The 24,816-nt window shown below is 35.5% G+C and overlaps 1 protein-coding gene across 2 annotated transcripts in view; it reads right to left on the bottom strand.

Annotated features, from left to right (window-relative positions):
- The window catches only part of RPL10L (ribosomal protein L10 like), a 35,344-nt gene extending 10,801 nt beyond the window's left edge, over nt 1-24,543 (bottom strand). Inside the window, exons 1-2 of one of the 2 annotated variants that reach the window (XM_077126845.1) lie at nt 24,093-24,543; nt 21,556-21,611 (exon numbers count right to left, since the gene is read on the bottom strand). In XM_077126845.1, coding sequence (XP_076982960.1) covers nt 21,556-21,611; nt 24,093-24,432 — 396 coding nt within the window. In that variant the 5' untranslated portion in view covers nt 24,433-24,543. Of the gene's footprint in view, nt 1-21,555; nt 21,612-21,903 lie in introns of those variants that run through there. The other variant, XM_077126844.1, reaches the window with a different exon arrangement.
- Between the last annotated feature and the right edge of the window lie 273 nt (nt 24,544-24,816).

Genomic DNA, 24,816 nt, shown 5'->3' with positions numbered 1-24,816 from the left:
GGCTTTACATGCTGTTTTCTTCCTGAACTCACTCACTTCATCTAATTGTAATTTGCTGTATATCCTTTTCTTAAAGTACCTACTCTTCCCATCACCCTACATTCACACCCTTCAAAATCTCTGAAACCCAGCCTTTGCATTTTTCTTTAGTTCCCAAAATCTCCATGGAAGCTTCATCTTTCATTCAAAGAAGTAGTCTTTGTTTCATCTTTGCTATCCTTTCTTTGTCCCTTCATACACACACACACACACACACACACACACACACACACACATACACACACACTTGTGGCGCCTGGAAGTTAAGGCTAGGAAGTTTTACTTCTTTTGGATACTTATTATCCCATTTTCATGACTGGGTATATAAGGTATAAAATGCAATTTTCTTAATGGTTAGCAGTAATACCAAGGAGGAAGTAACATAATCTGACCCTTAATTAGACTTAGAATTAAGGCAGAAAATATAAATAAATTCCAAGAAAAAAGAAAATTTGGATAGGAAATATGTAATCAAGAGAAAGTATTTGCTCCACATTCAATCAACATGGCATTATTTTTTCTTCTCAATTTTCCCATGTTGGATTCTTTATCTGTTTGCTCATATTTTGGGTATTTGATCTTTAACGTTTTCTTGCTTGGTTAAAAAACATACTTCACTTACTCTCTTTTTTCAGGATGTAAATATTTCTCAAAAAATAAGAGTCACACAGCCTTGCGCAAGTGAAAGTTTGGAGGAAGATAGCTCTGGCTAAGCTGATGCTTTGCATGTGTCATATTCTCATCCATTCCTTTAATAAACAGCATAAAAAGAAATGGTAAAAATAAAGAAATCAGATAACTCAGGAGCAAATCCACAGAAGTCTATATGCAAGTAAGTTTCTGATACACTCATGCACAAAAGTGTAACAATCTTAAAGCAATTTTACTAATCACCAAGCTGAAGAGAATAAATATTTTATATTATTTGTCATTTTTTCCATTATTTTTATCTGTACTCATTTTTTTTAAATGTATTTATTAATTTAAAAAATTAATGAATGAACTAAAACATCAACATATATAATCAGTAATTTACAATATCATCACTTAGTTGCATATTCATCATTTCTTAGAACACTTGCATCAATTCAGAAAAAAAACAAAAAGACAACAGAAAATGAAATAAAACAAAAACAGAAAAAAAAGTTCATACGTAGCATACCCCTTACTCCTCACTTTCATTAGCATTTCATACTAAATTTATTTTAACATTTGTTCCTATTATTTATTTTTATTCCATATGTCCTACTCATCTGTTGACAAGGTAGATAAATGGCACATCAGACACAAGATTTTCACAATCTCTGTACTCATCTTTAACAAATGTCCTAGAGTTTACTGGCTTATTACATGGATATCTTTACAAATGTGGAAGGGAAAATGGCCATATGGCACATAAGAGAACATAATCAGTAGTAAGTATGTTTGGATTGTGTGCTGAACACAAAGAATTGATATAAACAAAAGTGCCATAAAGAATTCAGGATAAAATTCAGGTATTAAATCGGAGGTCTGAGGTAGGAAGGCAAGTGAAAAAGCCCTGAAACCAGAAGACAAATGGGTGAAAGGCAAGTTAATAGCGTCCGGGAATTGAAGCAAACCATGGGTGAGAAGAAACATTCAGGCAAGAAAAACTGATATAGATCAAGGGAGAGAGATGAGAGTGATCAGTGTCTAATTACAACAAATTTGAGGACATATCCAAAAAAGTAAATAAGCAAGGTGGAATGTATTGAAAAAATCAACAAATAGCCTAAGGCAATACCAAAAGTCATACGTCAAAACAAAGCCAAAATCTTATGGTTGAAATTTGGGGAATAGGAAAAGAGAAAAGAAGATCTAATTACAAAGGCAGAGGAGAAAATGAAAACTATATAGCTCAGCAAATTAAGTGAGGAATATCACCATTGCTCATTACTTTTTGCAATTCAGTAAGATCTGAGAAGACAAGGTGAAAAGTGACAAGGGAATATCAAACCATTAAAAAAACAGAAATAAGGATAACATGGCTCCCAGTTTGTTTTCCTTACATAGTAACAAAAGAAATAAACAAAATCATCTCAACAGCAGAAGGAGAAAAAATAATTAATTGAAGACCAGGAAGATGATTAAGCTTTTAAAACCCAAGACTGGGAAATAATATTTAGGAAATTGTTGATTTTTAAGGAAAACCCTTGTAGAAAATAAATCTTTGTGGAGTAAATTTCAACACATAGTAGGAAAGTAAAACAACAAGATAGGATAGGGAGAGCTGTGACAAATGAGAGTGAGTAAAGAGGGAAGAGTAAACGGAGTACTAAGTATTTCTTACTGAAAATCATTACAAGAGGAGAACAAAGACTTATATAAACAAACCGATAAAGGAAACAGGTCTAAAAGAAGAATGCAACAGGACACAGATGCATTGCGCATGTTTGTAAAGGCAAAGGACAAGATATACATAAAGTACACAAAGGTTGGTTGCAGCTCATTTACAGTGTTCCTATTGGTAACTCCACGAATGGCAGCGATGTGAAAAAGCTATTCCTTTGGGATATTTTAATGAGGCATAGTAAAGCAAAAAGATTGAAGTTAGCAGCGATGTGAAAAAGCTATTCCTTTAGGATATTTTAATGAGGCATAGTAAAGCAAAAAGATTGAAGTTAACAATCTTATCTGATTTGGCCCTGCCACCTAGACTTGAGCTGAGGGTGGGTGGCACAGCAAAAATAGAGGAAAGAAAAACAAGGGGATGTGACAGCGAAAATAATAATTAAGCATATGCAAGCTAAGAGAGAAAGAGAGATGGCACTTCAACAGCTGGCAATTTTGTATCCCAGCCACTAAGTATTGGCTAAAATCTTCCATTGAAATTCCATCCTGCAACACTTTCTTCATCGCAGGCAAAGCCATTCATCAGTTCTTTCATGCTGGTTCAATTAAATCCTACAGTGCTCCAAGGCAATGCAGCATCAGCGCTGTGGAAGAATTTCAACTCTGTAAAGAGGCCTGTAAATATGCTACTGTGGATAAATTGGCCATCAGGGTGATAGAGAATAACAAATGAAAATGTGTGATTACAGCTAGTTTTTGTGTGCTAGAAAGCTGCTGAGCCATTACTGTGAGAAAGAACAATGTTTTTGCCTCCTCTACGTATCTAACCTTTTTGTTCTTTCCATATTAGCTATTTCTAGGCGAATGCTCTTTGTCTGATTGATGTTTCTCACTTAGTTACTGATATAATAACCCTGACCCAGTTTCTTTAGAACTGAAGTCTAGCACACTTCCCAAGCCCACCTTCCTTCCAATGTGCACCATTTTCATCATACTTCATCTTCCGAGGCCCTGTGATCATAGGAATGTAGGAATATAAGCTGGCTTTCTGGTTTGTGCTTTTAGCCTTACAATGCACTAGAAAATAGAGGACTCTCGCCTGTACTATTATAAAGGGTTTATTCCCATTCAACTGTATTTACTGAATGATTTATTAAAACTATGACATATTGCAATTATCAGACTTGGTACTGCAAAGCATGCCATTTGTTGCATGATTTAATTTCTTGGTATGACTCAGTTTACATGGGAATTTTAACAGATTCCAATCAGATATTGAGCACGTAAGGGCACACTCCATATTCTTCAGCATTGTATCCCAGTCATTTGGACAACAACTGAACATGGTGCTTAGTAAAATATTCTTGAATGGATGGACCTGCCAGAGCATTGACTTAATCATATGTACTATACTTCTGTATAGCAACCCAGCTAGGGAATTCACTCAAATGACTTTGGTTACTTCTATCTCATCGTTTCTTATTTAATACTTAACCACTTTACACTTTAAATGGGAAAAATGCTTTCAAGTTTTAAATTAGAATTCACTATACAGTCAAAAGTCACACGTATCCTCAAAGCACACATCCTTGTTAAAAATGATATTGTTTTAAAGGAAAAGAATTATTTAATTTGAACAAAAGTTCTTCTGTCCTCTAATATTATATAAATGGTCTCAAAATCTTCAAAGATATGGACTTTGGCATTGTAGTGGTTTGAAGTTGTTAGGCACCCTAAAAAAAAGTCATGTTCTTTTAATCATTCCTGTAGGTACAGACCTGTTGTGGGCAGCACCTATTGATTAGGTTGTTTCATTCAAGATGGGTCTTAATTCTTTTTCAAGAGTCCTTCATAGGAGGATAAAAGGCATGTGGAAGCTAAGAGATGAAATTGAGAGAAGTTCATAGAAAAAAAAGCCCTAGAGAGAAGCGGAGAGGCAAGGACACATTCAGAGAAGATGAAGGGAGGGAGTCATGGAGTCAGAAGCTGAAAGCAACAAAACCCAGGAGAAAAGGACAGGCAGCTCTGCCACGCGCCTTGCTACCCAACAGAGGAGCTGAAACCTGCAGGTAGCAGGTCTTCAGAGAGGGCATCATCCTAGTGATGCCTTAATTTGGACATTTTTCACAGCCTAAGAACTATACTCTTGTGAATTAATAAATCCCCAATGTTAAAAGCCAGTCCATTTCTAGCATATTGCATGATCCAAAATAAATTTCAGCAGAGGGAAATAACTAGTGAACAGAAATTTTTGGTACTTATTTATATTTATCAAATACATGGAATTTTTCTCTCAGAAGAGACAGATGTAGAATTTTCTATGTTCATAAAAATAAGATGCTTTCAGCCTTTGGATATAAAGCTTTCAAATAAGAAAAAAAGCAATAAAGGAACTATGTAATTGTTTTTATATCATTGATCACAATATTCTGAACTTCATTTGAACATATGAACATAAAAATGTTCATTTTACCAAATACAAAAATTCATCCAAAAGGGTGTCTTTTGTGTTGAGTAGTGTACTAAAATTGGTAATATTTAATATTAGAAATCATGATCCCGCTCACATAAAAACTTTTTATGTCTTCCCTGTCTCTATTTTTCAATTGTATTCCAAAAGGTGAGTAAAGGAGAATCAATTCTATTGATATATATCGCTTAAAAGTAAATTTATTGAGACAGTGTTGGGTTAACTCTGAATCTAAAATCAGCTATTTTAATTATAAGTATCACATTTGAAAAGAAACATAATAGAACAATTTCTCTGAGAGGCATTTCAAACACTTAGCTGAAAGATACATGAATGCATTCCTTTTCCACGAAAAAGGAAAGCACAAAAATTTTTAAAGTAAAGTCACTCTTGAAATAGATGGAGAAGTAAATTTGAGTGTACTAAATGATAAAGCAGGCTGAGACTTGTGTCTTTATTTCTGATAGTTAATGTGTTGGTTTTGGTTTGCTAAAGCTGATGGAATGCAATATGCCAGAAATGGGTTGGCTTTTTCAAATTCCTTTTTCAAAGGGATTTGTTAGGTTACAAATTTACAGTTCTAAGGACACAAAAATGCCCAAACTAAGGCATCAACAAGAGGATACCTTCCCTGGGGAAAAGCCAATGGCATCCAGGATTCCCCTGTCACATGGGACGGCACATGGTGACATCTGCTGGGCCTTCTCTCCTGGGTTGGTTTCACAAGGGCTCCCTCAGCTCCCGTGGGTCCTTCTGGCTTCTCCTGGGGTGTTTCCTTTCTGAGCTCTCCCTCTCTCCACGAGCTCACTTAAAGGACTGCGGTAAAGGATTAAAACCCACCACGTACGGGCTGGGTCTCATCTCAAAAGGTTCCACCCAACAACCGGCCTGCCCCCACAAGGTTGTATTAAAAGAACACAACCTCTCAGGGGTACATAACAGTTTCAAACCAGCACAGCGTCTAAAATTTGACTTTGCATCCTAGATCTGAGTGTCTTTTATACAAAGTCGGAAGTACATGTCTTCTCATCCTTTACGTAGCATAGGAGAACTATGTTCTGACTAGGTCTATGTAAAAATACACCTAGTGCAGATGCGGGGTTTTCACTAGAGCTGGATTAATGTTTTAAAAGAGGTCTTCCCACATCCTCATCAGAACCATCCGTGAGCACTCAAAACATGTTACCTCTGTCCCATCATAAATGCTGACACGATTATTATCGATGCCCTGACCAAATGGCCTCACTATACCAGCACAGCCTGTAGTGCAGTAGTGGAGCGAGTGGGCTTTAGATTGGCAGACTTGGAGTGGAATCACAGTTCTGCCACTTACAAGGCCAAAAGAAGACCATTTAATAAAGACTACAATATTTTCTATAAAAGAAAAATAAATGTTATAAAAGTTAGTTATTTAGTTACCCTCTAAATCTCAGTTGCCTCATATGTAGAATAGGGTTGATGATAACAACTGACTTATTAGGTTTCTAGAAACTTGGGTAATCTACACAGGAAAAATTCCTAATACAGTAAACATCTAACAGATCTTAGCTATTAATGCTCTTACTACCAGTGATGTTGCTACTACTTCTACTACTAATGTGATGCAGCATCCCTATAATCCATCGGTTTACCTTGCCTTAACGCAGGCTATTTTTTTTGCCCTGTGATATCACAGTGTCATGTATACAAAATCATGCATTTTTTAAGAAAATGAAAGTTGTCACATAATATCTGGATAGTTATATCAGAGATTGTTAAACTATACATCCAGTGGGCCAAATAATGCTTCCAGCCTGATATTGTGAACTAAGATTTACGGGAACACAGCTATGATAATTTTAAAAAAATATTTTATATGATTGCTTTACCTCTACAAGAGCAGTGCTGCGTAAATGTGGCAGCGGCCATATGGTCCACAACCCTAAAATATTTACTCTTTGTCCCTTTGCAGAAAACTTTGCCAAAGTTGCAAAAACAAAAATAAGCAATTTTATGGTTTCAAACCACCTCGAAATACCCAGAGTTAAAAATTAATATGGCAATCAGACAACAGTGCTCTTGAAATAAATAATTTGTCAAAAAAGGAGGTCACTCTCTATTTCTGTGGCTCTAAATTGCTTCCATAGTTTCATCCGTAAAGAGTCAGAGCTGTAATGCATTGTTCACTCATGTGAGGAAGCTCTACATAGATTTGTAAAAGGAAGGAGAATAGCATAAAGTTGGGCGTGTTGCACAGCGAGTGGAACATGACAGTTAATGGAAATGACTTTAACATAATCATTCCAATGGCTTGAAAGCAAACAAAACAATGAGAAAAATTAACATGGCAACGTCCACTATACACATATTTGAAGTTATCTGTTGTGTTAAATGTGACAATAATGACCACATAACTGAACATGACTAAAAAACTGATGTCAGAGTAGTGAAAAGTTAGTATTTCACTGAAAATCTTTTATTGCCTAGAGCATAACCTTCAGCTTTATGTGATTTCATTTTATGGCAGCTATTTTACAAGTCAATGAATTGCAGGTAACTGATAGCAAGGCAAAAGTTCTCATCTCTAGAATTACAAACTATGCCTTGCCAGGAAGTGGTTCAAATGATTTCCGTACTCCAGTGTAAAAGAAGTTAGTTTTGCCTTCACTAATACATTCATTTTAATATTTCCGATCTCTAAGTATGTCTGCTATTTAGATTCTCTTTTGAATCCATTGTAACATCACTTCATTTCCTCATTATAGCTTAACAGTGCAGCAAAGGGGTATATCTATATCTATATATCTATATATAAAAGCTACTACCTCAAAATACTGTGTTATAAATTGATATGGCAATCAGACAATAATATATCTCATGTCTGTTCTTGAAATATGTAGTTTGTCAAATAAGGACGCCACTCAGCTTCTGTTGCTCTGAGCCACAGAACTGCTACAGATCGCTTCCTTATTTTCATCTGTACGGAGACAGAACGGTACTATTCTTCAAAACTATTAACACTGATGCCACAAGTAACCATATGAAGTGATTATTGATATATCTAAATCCACCTTTTCTCCTGCTCAAACATTTCTTCTTCCCCCTTTTCATCTTTCAAATTGTAACTGTGTATGTGTGCATACATGTGTGTATTTTTGTGTTCGTGTGTACTGTGAATGACAAAATGCACCAAAAAATAAGATGATTTTTGTTCAGGCTATTACAATAGGGAGAGCATTCATTAATAAGAAACAACACCCAGAAAAAGAAGGGGACCTGAAGTTTTATGGAGGCAAGTAAACAAGAGAATCATTGAGAAGGGTGGAGGTAGATTTTACCCAGCAATACGTTAGAACCTGGTGATGCTCTGGGCTTAGCCATTTCCTGGAACATAAAGTATGGGGAACTCTCAATCATCACTGCTTTCCAGAAGGGAAGTAAAGATCAACATTGTCAGTTCATTATTGCACAAGTTAGAGATAATCATTGACCTCATGAATAAAGTGAGGCAAGATCTAAGAAACAGCTTCTTGAGAGCTCTTGTTGGCCTTGTCTCTATAACACCAGTTGAACCATCTTGTGAGAGGACATGGCAAAGGCCGTGATCATTTTTAGAACATTTGCATTATTCCAGAAAAAGAAATAAAAAGAAAAAAGGAAAAGCTAACACATCCTATACCCCTTACCCCTCCCTCTCATTTCAATCTACTCAATTTTTTTACCCCTTATCCCCCATTATTTATTTATTTATTTTTCCTTATTTATTTATTTATTTATTTTTTACTCATTTGTCCATACCCTGGATAAAAGGACCATCAGACACAAGGTTTTCACAATCACACAGTCACATTGTAAAAGCTACATAGCTATGCAATCATCTTCAAGAACCAAGATTACTGGAACACAGTTCAATAGTTTCAGGTACTTCCCTCCAGATACTCCAATACACCATAAACTTAAAAGGGATATCTATATATGCATAAGAATAACCTCCAGGATGACCCCTCCACTCTGTTTGCAATCTCTCAGCCACTGAAACTTTATTTTGTCTCCTTTCTCTCTTCTCCTTTTTGGTTAAGAAGGTTTTCTCAATCTTATGATGCTGAGTCCCAGCTTATCCCAGTATCCTGTCCCACACTGCCAGGGAGATTCACACCCCTGTGAGTTATGTTCCATGTAGGACAGAGGGCAGTGAGTTCACCTGCCAAGTTGGCTTAGAGAGAGAGGCCACATCTGAGCCACAAAAGAAAAGGAAGTTTATTTCTCCATCTCACTAGATCTGGTCTGATTGTCTACCTGGGTACTGCAAGAAACTTAAGAAGGTATCCTTAGGTTTGCTTTGATGGAAGTTTCCATAAGCAATTGCAGATTTGACTTCTCTACGTGTCTGAAGGCTAGGAAGTGAAGTCAAAGTTCACCATCAGATTTCATGTGTGGTACTTGTAAATTTGGGTGGATTTTTCTTTTCTATAGTTTCCCCACATAACTTAAGGGCTCTGGGTCTGCTAAGAAGTTGTTGTAGTTTGTAAGCTGTTGGAATGTAATATACCAGAAATGCAATGGCTTTTATAAACGTAATTTAATAAATTATAAGTTTACAGTTCTAAGCCTATAAAAATAACCAAACTAAGGCACACTAGGAAAGATATCTTAATTCAAGGAAGGCCAATGAATCAGAAACACCTCTGTCAGCTGTGTAGTCATACGGCTAGCATCTGCTGGTCCCTTGCTCCTGGGCTCCATTGCTTTCAGCCTCTGTTCCTGTGGGGATTCCTCACTTTGCTTCTCCAAGGCTGGCTTTCATCTTTTGGCTTCCTTTGGTTTTCTCCTGGTTCTGATTTGCTTAATATCTCATGTAATGTCTGCTGGGTTCCAAACATCTGTGTCTCTGTTCTCCAAGTGTCCACACCTGTGTCATTCCTGCTCTGAGTTTCTGTCAGCTCACTTATTTCTGAGGTTTCTCCAAAATGTTTCTCCTTTTAAAGACTCTAGTAAACTAATCAAGACCCATCTAGAATGGATGAGGTCACATCTCCATCTAATTAAAAGATCACACCCACAATTTGGCATGCCACATCTCCATGGAGATAATCTAATCAAAGATTTCCAACCCTCAATATTGAAACAGTATTAAAAGAAGTGGCTTCCACCACAAGATTGGATCAGGATTAAAACATGGCTTTTCTGGGATGCATAATATGTTCAAACCAGCATAGAGGTGAACCTTCATACTTTTCCAGAAGTTGGCAAACCTGTAAGTCAGGAATCAGGCAAACTTCCCCAGAGGCCTTAGTAAGCATCAGCTCCATAAATTCAAACTTAGTTATTTAAAAGTGTCTGCTCATATCTGATTAAATTTGTAATTCTTAATTATGACATTTCAGGCTACTTTGTTTGCATAACCATTATTTCCAGTTAGGTCCTAACAACAAGGATGACAGATTCTTTTTTAATATATACAAATAACTATATTGCCACAAGAATAGAAATTCTCAATAAGAGTTTCCAAATTCTGGAAGGGAGAAAATTGTTTAAGAACAATTCATTTCTATTTCCCCCAAAAAAATAGATTACTGAATTGCTATGAGTATAGATAGCTTAAGATAAAACAGAAAAGATGTCTTCATATATCCAAAAAGTAGACCATTAAAACATCAACTATATTCCAAACAGAAACCACAATCATCATTCATCTATTCTTTCAGCCCTATGTAATTAATTCTTGCTCCACTGGATCTTGAGTTAGAGGTCTCATATGCTCCTCCACTAGCATTCTGGAAATCTTGACACAGACCAACTTTGGATGGTCTCAAAGTTGTTTAAGCAATGCCATCAAAAGTGTATGCCCAAGAGTACCTGGCATAGTTCTTTTCCAGGAGGCCCTGAAATAATCTTCCTTTGCTGAAAACTGAGTACTTAGGCATGTGATTGATTGCAAGAGCCTCAGGGAAGCATCAGGGAATAGCCAAAACTAATTACAGATGACAAAAGACTTTTAATGGCTCTGGTTAAACGAGAAGTGATAACTTTCAAAAGTAAAAGATCTAATGAAAGCTCATGGCAAGAATAATGCAACTGACAATGAAATTTGGTTGTTTTGTGGTGTGGAAAAATATAATAAAGACAATCCAAAAAGGTTTCAGATACAATAATTATAAACATAACAATTATGTCTATTTCCAAAAATATGTAAATATTATATCTTATTTAGAAAATGACTGAACCTAGTCACTACAGAGAGGAAAAATAAAATCTTCAACTGTTAATATATAAGAATTCTGACACAATATGCCATGACTATATCAAGAATATTAAGTAAAGAGATTCAATAAATCTGGAGCAGGTCTTAATATTTGAATACAGTAAAGCTTAATGGATAAGGGATGTGAATTCTCAGTTGAAAAACCACTGGTTTAGAAGATGCAAGATTCAACTTAAGGAAATAAAGTTGGGACCCAATTTAACATCTCAGAAAACAACTGCAGTTATGACTAATAGTATTATTCTGAGATGAGGTTAAACAGCCCCAGGCTCTGATAAATATAGACATGTCATGGATAGTGAGGGCATAAACTAACCTCTAGGAGCACTCCATAAAGCATAAAACTCATCAAATATTTGTATTAGTTGCATTTTACCCATATAAATTTAAACTACGAAGGCTAAACAGCTTCTGATTTGACAGCTCTTCTTATGCAAATCATCAATAAGAACATATCAAATAAACCCAGTTATTTCTGGCACCTCTCTTGTTACAAAGAACAAAAAGCAAACCCGATGTGACTTTTCAGGGACTCTCTGAGACGTGTCAAAGGCAGTCTTAAGCACACAACACATCATTTAGGATTTAATCTAGGAAGGCAAAATATCAAAAGTTGTCAGGAGATTTGAATAATTGATAAAGATATGGTCAATAACCCACAGTCTTATCTTTATTATGGCCCTGTCTTTGGCTACTTATTTAACCAAAGAAAAACGTATACACAGGTTTCTTTGAAATTCTTACAAATAAACCCAACACACCATAGCCAGTTTTGACTGCCACAAATAAAATTCTCTTTCTGCCTTCCTTCTATAATGTTATATTCATTTAGGTTTCACACTATACTTTCTTCTTTCTTATTCTGTATTAGTCATTTTACTTTAAAACAAAACCATCTCTTCTTCCCTTAACAAATATATAGTCTGCCTACCTTACAAAGTTTTATCTGTCTGACATTTTTGCTTTTGATCAAGTCCCATTTACTTATATGTATTATAACTTTTAAGCAAAATAACATCTATTTCAAAGAAAGCTCTCTCTCCACTTGGAGGGGGATAATTTTGAAATGTTTGCCACATACCAGCCTTTGCAGTATACAAGAAAATCTCAGGAACATAAATATCACCTGTAGTTATGTGCATATATCTTACAGCACAAACTTCCAAAGTGGCCAAAATGAATAGGCTCATTAATAGAACCAAATATATAGCCTGTCTGTGTCACATAAAAATAAGAGGCAAAAATTATATAAAATTAAAATTATGCAGAGTAATTAATGTTCAATATTCTATCTTATTTGGAAATGACCAAGGCCGTCAATGAAAATCATTAGCTCAATTTATTGTAAATTCTAAGCTTTAAGTTACCTAAAATATTTTAGTAATTAACTTCAAGCTGACTGCAAAGCATAATTACCATTGAAATAAAAGTTTTTCAGAATGATTAAATTTGGTTAAACACATATTTACAGTTTTCATAATCTTAAACATTTAGTGAGTTCAATTCCCGGTGCCTGTCCATGCAAAAAAAAAAGTAAAAAAATTCAGTGAAAGTAATGGTCATTCATTTGATCAGTAAACCTGAATAAGCTTAGAAAGAACATATGCAGGTAGAATTAAAATAGAATATTACATTTTACTAAGCATTTATAAGTCAGACAACATAGCCATTTTTACCACACCAAAAAATCTTGAATCTTGTTCACCAAAGATGTGCCTAAATTATATGAGCTTAAATTCCAAGTTGGTTTCTGCAAGATACTTTTCTTTTTCTTTGTATGGTGGGTCATATTTCATTCTTTTTTCCATGTGACTATCTTGTTATTGCAGCACCATTACTTGATTTTTTTTTCTCTTTTTTTGGGAAATGCACGGGCTGTAACTATTCACTTTCCAGGAGCTAACATTTTTAAAGTGGCTTCTGCTGTCCCATGTCCTTACTGACCTTTAGTCAACTCTGGTACTGATTAAGATCATGAAAATGGAATGGTAGTTTTACCAACCAACTTGATCTGATTGAACTCTCCTTTCATCCCAGGAAACTACAGAGAGGAAACAGAAAAATAAATGAGGCAAGCTGACATGCAAGCATCCTTTGCTGTGCTAATTAAGACCCCTGCCTCCATGAGAAAGGAGGACCTGTCATAAACAAGTCCAGCAAGGCTACTGATCTTCACCACACAAGCCCACTCCTACAGACAGCTGGAAAATGGTCCTTGCTAACAGTGGCCCATGCCCCAAGGATATCCTGCCCCAGAGCACTCACATAGCTCTTGTCCTCCTTGCCTCCCTCTCCCCACCCCTCCATACCCATTCTTTCTTCTAAGTAGCTATGCAAACTATTTCCTTCCCACTTTTTTTCAGCAATAACTTTCTTTTAGTTCTGTTCCCATGTGCGTCACTTCACTGTAAAAATTTATTCTGCACTTTTGTTTTCAGAGTCTGTTTTCAATTTAAAAGAATTGTTACCAAAGGCAGTGGATTCTTTTGCCAATGTGCTCTATGACCAATTCCTGAGACACCAGGCTTTCAAAGAGAGAAAACGTTTATTACTAGGTACATAGTAGGAGAGCAGATGGCCTAGTGGCCCAAAATCTGTCTCCTTGAACTGCAGGATAATGAGCATGGTGGCCCCAGATGATATAATGGGAGGTGATGTAATGATTGCACATACGCAGATTGATTACATGTTTGGTCATAGATTACGGGTAAGAAAATGGCAGAATGAGGTGTAAGGGAGAGTCTAAGCTACTGCACATGTCAGATGGGCCCACTTTGGTTACATTGAGTCTCCATTATCAAGATAACTTTGGACTTGGGGTGGGTTAGTTCTGGGCTAACCCAGTAACCCTCATTAACAAATATTAGGGGCTGTCTTTAGTGATTACAAGACTCTAAAGTTAAAAAACTGGATAACTGGGTACAAATGAAGATTAGTCACAAGGTTTTTACAATCACAGAAGCAAAAGATAAAGCTATAAAATCATTATCAAAGATTAAGCCAGCAGGATTACAATTTAGAGATTTCAGGTATTTCCCTCTGCTACTCCAATATATCAGAAAGCAAAAAGGAATATTTATATAATGATTCGGTAATTAAAATCATCCTTTAGGGCAGGCCACGGTGGCTCAGCAGGCAAGAATGCTTGCCTGCCATGCCCGAGGACCCGGGTTCGATTCCCGGTGCCTGCCCATGTAAAAAAAAAAAAAAAAAAAATCATCCTTTAAATCCTGATTTCTCAGTTATAAGATCATGCTTCACCCATTCTTTGGTCTGACAACTTGATAGCGAGGGCAAACATTCCACCCCACACAAGTGTTTTACTTTGACCTGCCAGTCGGAGGTTCCCAATATGAAGTAGTATGCCTGAATTTGCAGCTTAAATGTACTCTTTAAGGTGGATAAGGCAAAGTTAGCAAATTTGTTTTAAAAGTTCTTTCAGACTGATAGTATCGAAGAACCCAGAGAGAGGTGAAGAAAATCATCTGTGCAGCAATACCGAATCATACCAGGTCTCAAATAATTTAAAAATAATTTGGCAAGGAAAATAACTTTCTGGATGTGAATAAGTAAATGAGCACCAAAGGAAACAAGACACAATGAACAAGAGCCTGCAGAATTAGGAAATAACTGAAACAGACTCAAAGATATCTGTTATTGGAACTGACAATGTAAAAAGATAAAATATAAAATAAAATTCGTTAACATATGTTAAAAATTACAAAAAAACTTGAAAATATCTTCGGTCGAAAGAGTAATCAAGTAAATTTGTAAAACAAACAAAAGGATAAATTTTCTAGAAATTAACTGAGAGCTGATCCCCATATTTTACTATGGAAGTAATGAAAGATGAATAGAATGAAAATAAAATTAAGTTACATTAAAGTGAAGAAATATATCTTTAATCATATATATATAAAGCAAAAAAATAGTAACAATAAGACAAAACAATAACATAAAGAAATACACTTTTATCCATGTGTATATATATAAATATATATATATATAAAGTAAAAAATGCATCTTAATAATAATAAGACAAGACAGCAACAACAGCAAAACTGACCAAAGACTTGGAAAGACACTTCACAAATGCGAACCACATATCAAGAGATGATCAACATGATTTGTCCCTAGAAATACGGGAATATAAATCACAATAAGACACCCACTAGAACAGTGGTTCTCAAAATTTTGGTCTTAATAGCTCTTAATACTTTCAAAAATTATCAGAAGCTTTTATTTTTGTTAAGTTATATCTGCCATATTTACTCTGCTATAAATTTTAAAATGACAAAAATTGAAAACGTCTATATGCTAATGCTTTTAAAGTAACATTTGAACTGATTCTCTGCTAACATAAGTGATATTTTATGAAAATACAGCTATATTTTCAAAGTCAGAAAGAAAAAGAAAAAGGCTGGCATTGTTTGGCAATTTACTAAGATGGCTTAATAGTGGACAGCTGGGTTCTCATATCTGCTTTTGCATTGAATCCATTGCTATGTGGTTTTGGTTGAAAAATGGGAAATCTGACCTCACACAGATATGTAGATGAAAAGGTGAAGGTTATTTTATTAGCCTTTTCAAATAATTGTGAATATCTATATTTAATATTGCACTGAAGCTCACCAAGGGATTATTTCTTAACGACTATTGCAATGTAGAATCAGAAACCAAATCAACAAACTTTTCATACTCTGTATTTCAAATACACTTGGCTGAACTTGGATTTTTTTTTTTTTTTACCAATGCACAATTTCATTATGCATTTAAAAGGTATAAGCCTTTTTAAAAATGTTGGGCACCGACTATGAAGGTCTTTCAAGTTTTGATGCATTCCAATATCCAATATTGAAAAATCACACTCATAAATAACACCATCAATTTCATACAAAATTTTCTTCAGTTTTGGGAAGTTCATGATTGTGGACACAAGTTCTTCAAAATTATCATTTTTACCTAATGCTGAAATGTTACCATTGTAAACAAATATTACAGGTTTTACTTAGATGCAGACTCATTTTATTCATTTCTGAGAAGAAAAGTCTGTTAAAACTCCAACTCTGATTAATAATCATTTACCTGTCAGTTGTTATTTTAATTAAACAAGGAGTGGGTAGTTTACCTCACAACTCAAAAATTACACAATTGCTTTTCCTCGAGCAGCCATTTACTGCAATGTGTACAGAATATTTAAAAGTGCATGTCCTCAAGGGCTTACAGTTAACAAAATTAATACTTTTTGCTGCTTCATCAAATACTGAGTTATTCACAATTTTTGTTGCTTCCTAAAGGACAGTCTTAATTGAAACTGGCTCTCTTATGCATTTATACTTTCTGTAAGGTGATGAATACTTTGCTAATGTCAAAACAGAAAACAAAACTAAAAAATTGTCTTAATATTACTGCAAAAATAGTTTGACCATGAACTGCACTTAGAGAGCTGTTGCACTACAATGGAAAAAATAAAATAAAATACTGATAATATTGTGCATATGGAACAACTTGAATTTTCATAGGTGGGGGAATGCAAAATTATCCAACCCCCTTTGGAAAAAGTGCTCCAATTTCTTTTAAAGTTAATTGTATATTTACATAAGACTTACTACATAAGTAAGAAATTCAAGTCCTGAATATTTACCCAGAGAAATGAAAAATGTATTTTTCTATACAGTGAGTTTTTCATGAATGTTCTTAGCAGTTTTATGACTAGTGATCCAATTCTGTAAACAATCATAATGGAACACTACTTCACAATGAAAAGAACACATCACTGATAACATGACAATACAGGGAACAACATGGATAAATCTTAAAAACATTTCAATACTTTTGACATTGAAATATGTTGAAAGAAAGAAGCCAGACACCAAAGAGTACATGCTATATGAATTTTGCTTATGCGAAATTCTAGAAAATGGAAAAACTCATGTGTATTATTAATTACATGAGTAATTATTAAATTATTAAATTAAATTATTGGCTGTAATCTGAAAGGGGAGATGGGAGAGTAGATTGACTGCAAAGGGGCATGACAGACTTATTTGAAATGATGGGAATTTTTCATGTCTGGACTGTGCTGGTAGTTTCACAAGTATACTCATTTGTCAGTATTCACTGAGCTGTACATTTAAATGATAATACATTTAATTTTATGTAAATTCTACTCAGTAAAGTTGATATAAAAATTAGTATGATTCCCGGTGCCTGCCCATGAAAAAAAAAATAGTAATATGAAATCACAGCAACCATAGCATATATTTAAAGGAAGGTTATAAAATAAATTATGTTCTAAGAGCCTTAAATTATCCTAGAAGAGAGATAAGACTATTGATTATTTTTTAATTACGATAATTTAGGCACTTATGTATTATAATTTCTAAGATAACCATTAAATGGATAGAAAAGAAGATATTTATTCAAAAACAGTGGAGGGAAAAATAAAACATAGAAATCACAATCAATCCCACAGAAGGCAAGAAAGAAGCCAAGATGGTAAATGAAATTATACTAATTTGTAAATCATGAGTTATTCTAATTAATGGAATACTACTAAAAGATAAAAATTTAAAAATTGACTAAAAATAATAAAACAATGACAATTGATGAAATGACAATACAGTCCACCAGAGTTCAATCATATGCTATACATAAGATATATCTATAATAGGATTCAGAAAGGCTTAAAAAAAATAAAAAATAAAGGATGGAAAAGCAAAGCAGCAAAAGTAGCTAGTCTGAAGATTAGACACATAGTTTTGTTTATACAAACTTGAATTAGGCAAGACTGAAGTATAGTGATAAAGGAAACAAGCACTGACAGAAAAACTAAAAGAAAAGCAAAAGAATTCTTATTACAAAAATCAGTATAGAGCTCCTTTTAAGGAGGAAGGAGGGTATGGAATCAGGGAATGATTCCAAGGCTAATACTAACAGTGTTTATTTCTTAAACTGGGTAATATTTTTGCTTTGCAATTAAACTTTAAATTCTTTATATATTTACAACTCTCTATTGATAATATATGTCATAGTCAATACAAATCAATTTCATTTTGAAACTATAAGTTATCAATTGTTCTAGTACCATTGATTTAAGTAATGAAATTTAAACTTTTTGAGAAATCAAGGAATTGGACTTTTATCTCAGGGTAGAGATACTTTGTTAAACAAAACACAGAAATCAATAGCAGTTAAAGCAAAAATGATGAATTCTACCAAAACAGAATAAGTTATAATTTAAAATATATATTATATTAATTATCTATTGGTAACTAACAAATTACCACAAATTTAGCAGCTTAACATGACAAATATTTATTACCCTACAGTTTCTGTGGGTCAATGATCTAGGTATGGCTTAGCTGAGTCTTCAAGGAGTTGAAGTATTCAAGGAGTTGGCTAGGGTTGAGTTCTCATTTGGAGCCTCATATGGAGAATGCTCTGCATACATGCTCACTTAGCTTGTTGGAAAATTTCATTTCTTTGCAGCTATGGAACTCAAGGAAGCTCATTACTTTAGACTCAGCAAGGACAACAGGACTCCAGAGCAAGTGTGCTCACAAAAACATAGTCTTATGTAATGTGACACAGTCCTGGGAGTAACGTCCCATCACGTATATCAAATTCTATTAGCTTTTAGCAAGTCACAGTTCTCATCCACGCTCAAGGGGGATAGATTATACATGGGTGTGAACACTGGGAGATGGGGATCAAGAGGAGGCCACCTTAAAGTTTTTCTGCCATTGTTCTAGTTTGCTAGCTGCTGGAACGTGATGTACGAGAAACAGAAAGGCTTTTAAAAGGGGGATTTCTTAAGTTGCAAGTCCACAGTTCTAAGGCCATGACAATGTCCCAACTAAAGCAAGGCCATAGAAACGACCAATCTAAGGTACCCAGGAAAGATACCTTGGTTCAAGAAGGCTGATGAAGCAAAATCTTGGCCATTGTTCTACTTTGCTAGCTGCTGGAATGTGATATACCAGAAACAAAATGGCTTTCAAAAAGGGGAATTTATTAAGTTGCAAGTTCTATAGCAAGGCTGTAAGAAACGTCCAATCTAAGGCATCCAGTAAAAACATACCTTGGTTCAAAAGGTCAATGAAGCTCAGTATTTATCTCTCAACTGGAAAGGCACGTGATGAACATAGTGGGTCTCCTAACATTCTTTCCTGGCTTTTTGAATGAGGATTAAAGGACATGGATTTTCTGGGATTGACCACAGATTCAAACTGGCACAGCCATGCATATTAATTCTGAATTATAATAGTAAAATAAATATCCTTGAACTCACACTCCAAAATACAAATCACAACCTAAATAATACTCCTGACTCTAAACTAACAATCAGTATCCTCCACAAGCCATCCCTGTGCTTCCTCTGTCATGCTATGCCCCACTGAGGGAACCATTATCCTAAATTCTTGTGGTTAGCATTCCTTCTTTAAAAAAAATAGATTTACCACATTTTGATTTATCTATGTACAGTATTTCCTCTGATTTTGAGTTTAAAAAGGAATTACAAAAATTTTATTTTAAAAGGGCATTATACTATTTAGAGTCCTTTGTTTTCTTTGTTTATTCAGCATATATTTGCTGTAGCTGCAGTTCATTTATTTTCACTGTTAACAGTGTTTCCCAGTCTGAATACACTACAATAGAAATATTTATTGTCCCATTAATGAGACTTAAGTTTTGTCATTGTTATTATAAAAAACTCTAATAAGGCCTTTGCATATGTCTCCTGGAGTGCACGATAGTTCATTTACAATACATATTCAGACTTGATATTGTTTCAGGGCAAGAGCCTCGTCAAATTTAACTAGCAAATTTGAATTATTTTCAGAATTTGGAAGGTATATAACCCTCAGATTCACTAATTCATTTAATAAATATTGGTTGTATTTGCCACAAATATATAGTTCCAGTTAATAATCAAATCCTAAAACTCAATTTTGCTTTCAAATAAGGTAGTTTTGACTTTGTATTCTGTTGTGTTTCAATAATTTTCAATTATTTTATAAAATTCTTTAAAAATGCATAAACCTATGAAAATGGCATTTTTAACGACGATCAGTCCTGTCTCACAAACATGGCTTGTTGAAGTAGTCAGTCCATTGTATAAATAGCCAAATCCCTACCAACCAGTCAGAAGATAATATTGACAGGCATCTATCATGGGTAATTGGTGTTTTGTTTACTATATTTCATTAGAAACACATGAACATGGGTTTAGGTAATGAGACTGTAAAGTTTGCTTGTTTTTGGAGTGCTTACATGGTGTAGAAAAGTAGTGGAACTGCAGTGTTTTTAGGGAGTGATATGGAAGTTTATGTTGAGTGAGGTTTTGACATTTCAGTAAACTTCCGAAGTATTAGCACATTTTGCGAGTTTTTCATTAAAATGCTAGTTTGATAGGAGAAATGTTGAAGTGAACCTGAATTTTTATTTGCCAGTAACAACTACCGACTGTGCTCCATTGGAATTCTATTGCTTACTCAAATAGCAGAATTCCCCAATGATACCTCTGTCCCAGTCCATAAATTTTCAGTCTCTTTTAATTAATAAAAGTGTTACCTATCTTATTCAAACTCCCCATCCCTTACACTAGTGCTGTGTAGACTAGGAGTTTCAGGTACCTAGAGAAGGGAAGAGGATACGGTCTCCTTATTTCCCTGATTCTCTTCCTCCCTCACCCCTCAGCTTAGACTACGGACAGCAGAGTGTGGAAGACGATATTGTTTGTTAAATGACTCCAGGTTGCAGAAGACAGGTTAACTGCAGGTTCCCTTTCAGTTGTTGCTGGCCTTCCAAGTACCTGGTGCCCAAATGCTGACTATTCCATGGGGGTCTGTTTGTTAGCTGAATACTGGAGTTCCTCTCCCTACCCAGTCTCATCAAGGGAAATCTGGCTAAACCATGACTCTTTTGTTTCCCTGCCATCCGCTGTGCTGCTAGTGTCCCCCTCACAGTAGGCAATTCCCTTGGGGAAGGAGGCACACAACTAGCAATGTTGCTTAGACTTTCAAAACACCAGAATGGCCACACACCCATGGGAAACGTTATGGCTCATCTTTGTATATAAGACTGGGGATGGGAGCTGTCTCCTGACACTATTTTCAGTTCTGCTATTTCTTTCCTGCGCCCATTTCCCTAATCAAGTCTTTCTTTGTTGTTCAGTGACTCATAATGTGCAGGCAAAAGAAAAGCACCCTTTCTAGACAATCCAATGCCCTGTTCCCCTTCACCCAACCAGAAAGAGGAAGGGTCCTTGCTCCTTTACGAACTCTACATTTGCCCAAAAGAAGTTCTCTCCTCCTCCATGATCTCTCACATTTCTCTTTACCAGTGACAAGTCAAGTCAGGGCAAATGAGAGTTTCATAAATAGAACTCGTTAAAATCTATCCTTGAAGATTTTAATAACATAGTTCTCAAATACATTTTATTTTAAAAATATAGACCTATTCTTGGCTCTGCAAGGGTAATTCTCACCTGCCACACAGGAGATCTGGGCTCATTTTCTGAACCATGCAACTCCCACCCCCCGCCTAAAAAAAAAAAAAAGGAAAAATATATTTTATATGTATATTATATATAATATATGATATTTTATATATTACATAATATATATAATATAAATATATATTATATAATATATATTATAAATATATTCCTATTCTTTAAATATTGGAAACAAAAGTACTTAATAACTCTTAGAAATCTATTTAATATCATTAAATATGCAGAAGTAATTGATAAGGTAATTATTTATATCATAATAAAAATTAAGATTCCCTCTGGCCAGAAAAAAAAAAAATCTGTAGACTCCATTAACAGTGAAAGAGTTTTATTGGGCAATATTTGCTTGAATTTAGTTAACTTTACTTTTTAAAAAAAATTTTAACTGGGAAGATAGTTCTGCTTCATTGCATTAGCATACCAACATATAAACACATGAATACATAAGATGTACCCAAAATAAATTTTTCATTCTGAATAGAAATTTTTTAAAAACACATAAAATATAAGTTATCCATCCACTTGTTTTCTTATCAAGTATTTCAATAACTAGAATGACTCCATACAGAGGAATATTCTGAAAAAAATTCATAGCTTGGGGAATATAAATTAATAGGCTTATTGTCAAGAAAACCAAATAGGTGAAAACGGCCTAATGTCAACATTAAAGGTCATCTAACAATATTTTATAGTACAAAACCGTAAAAGAGTCAAACTAACCTTAATAACAACTGCCTAACAACTTAATGCAACATTTTTTTTTTTGCCTTCATTTCCTTTCCAACCACACATCTATATGCATAAACATAATATTAAGACTCTCTTCGTTCAAGAAATTTCCTGGGCTCAACCTCAGCTAACATCCTATATTAAGGAGTGAGTACAGAGTTCCAAATCTGAAAGACAGGTTGCTTGAGAGGTCTGAGGCTAAAAAAGAAGGGTGAATAATGCAGATGGAAAATATTTTCAAAGCTGTATCATGGTTGACTTCACTCACAGCTATCAAACTGTTTTGTTGTTCTATTTTGCATTGTGATTTTTATTTGAGCTTGAGGGATTTTTCTGTTTTTGGAAAACAGTGTGGTAAAAAGTAAACAGAAGATCTGGATTAAGTCAATCTTCACTTCGGAATTGCAGAGGTCTTAATTTGCTAGAAAACTTCAGAATTTTTCAAATCATCAAGGAAAACACATGGAAGAGAGTGTTCACTGGAGAAAAGTGCTTCTTAGCCTTGAGTCTTCTCCATTTAGATTATTTAATATTTGCTGAGAGCTGTCTTTCTCAAGTTTATATATAACATTAGAAACAAAAGTTCAAACAGCAATCTAGCTTAAAACTATACAAACAGGAAATACTTTATAGTAAGGGCTCCAAAGAAACATTAAGTTCTCAAAGATTTAGCTTTGGTACAGTTTCTAAAAACAAAAAGCATTCATGAAATTGATGTAACTATAATGTAGGGCAAGCACCTACAGACTGCAAACTCTCTCTTGGGTCCTTTTAGAGCATAGTTAGCTGATTTAATGTCATTTTCTCTTTTCCTGTTGGTTCTACTGGGGCCCAGATATAAGCAATATGAACTGTTGTCACTTGTGACCTTTCTTTGATGAAGAAAAGTTTTTGCCTGTTGTCTCCTGAGTGTGGGAAGGTAGAAGGCTTGTCTGGGAAATCCTTCTGCAGTGATACCTAATTTTCACTAGGCATATAATTGGAGGTGACAAGTTAATTCTGAAAACAATGTGCCAAAATTTATATGAAAATATAAACAGCAAATGTGAGAATAAATTCTTCAGTTCAAAGAGACTGTAGTTGAACTATCATGAATTAGCTATCATTGTTATCCTTATTCTTTAGGTTTCTATAAACTATATGGATTTTTTTCCTTACAAATCTTAGATTTTCTGTAATTTTACTCCAGATTATGATAGCTGCATAATTTAAGATTTTCCAGCAACTAAAACTTTTGCTCTATTTCCCTAAATTATTCCAAATAGGGTTTGGATTACAATGGCAATAGCTTTTCCATAGACTGCATACAAATCGTATCATTCTTACTTAACCAAGGTTGGTTTGTGGGTTTTTTTTTTGGGGGGGGGGGCGATTATAACTCTTTCTGTGTTAGTATGAAAACTATTTCTCTCGTATTCTCCATTTTAAAAATAGGATATATCCAATGACCAAAGGAGAACTCTGCTGCCAAAGTTCTCACAAGCGCAGGGCCCGCCACTTGTCCAAGGGGCCACCACTGGAGATATATTTGACCCCGCAACCATCCGGGATGAGGCGCTTCTCAGCCACCATGTGTTCAAATACATCGGCATCAAACTTGGTAAAGCCCCACTTCTTTGAGATAAGAATCTTCTGGCGTCCAGGGAACTTGAACTTGGCCCTGCGTAGGGCCTCGATCACGTGCTCCTTGTTCTGAAGCTTGGTGCGTACGGACATGATGACCTGGCCAATACGGACCCTGGCCACAATACCTTGGGGCTTCCCAAAGGCACCTCGCATACCTGCCTGGAGCCTGTCGGCCCCTGCACAGGACAACATCTTGTTGATGCGGATGACGTGGAATGGGTGGAGTCGCACTCGGATGTGAAAGCCATCTTTGCCACAATTTTTCACCATATACTTGTTGGCACAAATGCGGGCGGCCTCCAGGCCTTCAGAGGACAGCTGCTGACAGCCACCAGACACCATGTGACCACAGAGCGGGAACTCTTCCACCCTTGCCTTCTTCCGACCCAGGTCAAAGATGCGGATCTTGGCATCTGGAACCCCTCGGCAGAACCGAGACTTTGGGTACGGTTTGTTCTTACAATACCGGTAACACCGCGCTGGACGACGACCCATCGCGCTCCACAGTCTTCGGTGGCACCCGGAAGCTAAAGAGGCCCTCCCACGCCTGCGCACACCTCCTCTATATGTGCTCCATCTACCCGCAGGGAACCATAGAGTCCTGAGGGCGGCTTGCCAACTCTCAGGACTTCCCAACCATAGAGGCAGACGCTCTCTGCGCCTGCGCGCCAACTTGACCTTGCACATGCGCAGAACAGGGATCACCTGATGGGCCCAGTGAGCTGGAGACTGAGGGTCCGGTTAGGTTGCCTGTTTCCCTGTGGCGGTCTTGGGTTTCGAATTTTTGCCATAATTTTTGCCTTAATTATAAAATATGTATTTTCTACAGTTTAAAGAAAGAAAGCCCTACCCAGCTTTTTGTGTCAGGTGTAGCAGAAG

The sequence above is a fragment of the Tamandua tetradactyla genome, chromosome 14 (genome assembly GCF_023851605.1).
Source record: "Tamandua tetradactyla isolate mTamTet1 chromosome 14, mTamTet1.pri, whole genome shotgun sequence".
NCBI lineage: Eukaryota > Metazoa > Chordata > Mammalia > Pilosa > Myrmecophagidae > Tamandua > Tamandua tetradactyla.
The sequence above is the reverse complement of the archived record's forward strand: the minus strand, read 5'-3'. Positions and strand labels throughout refer to the sequence as shown.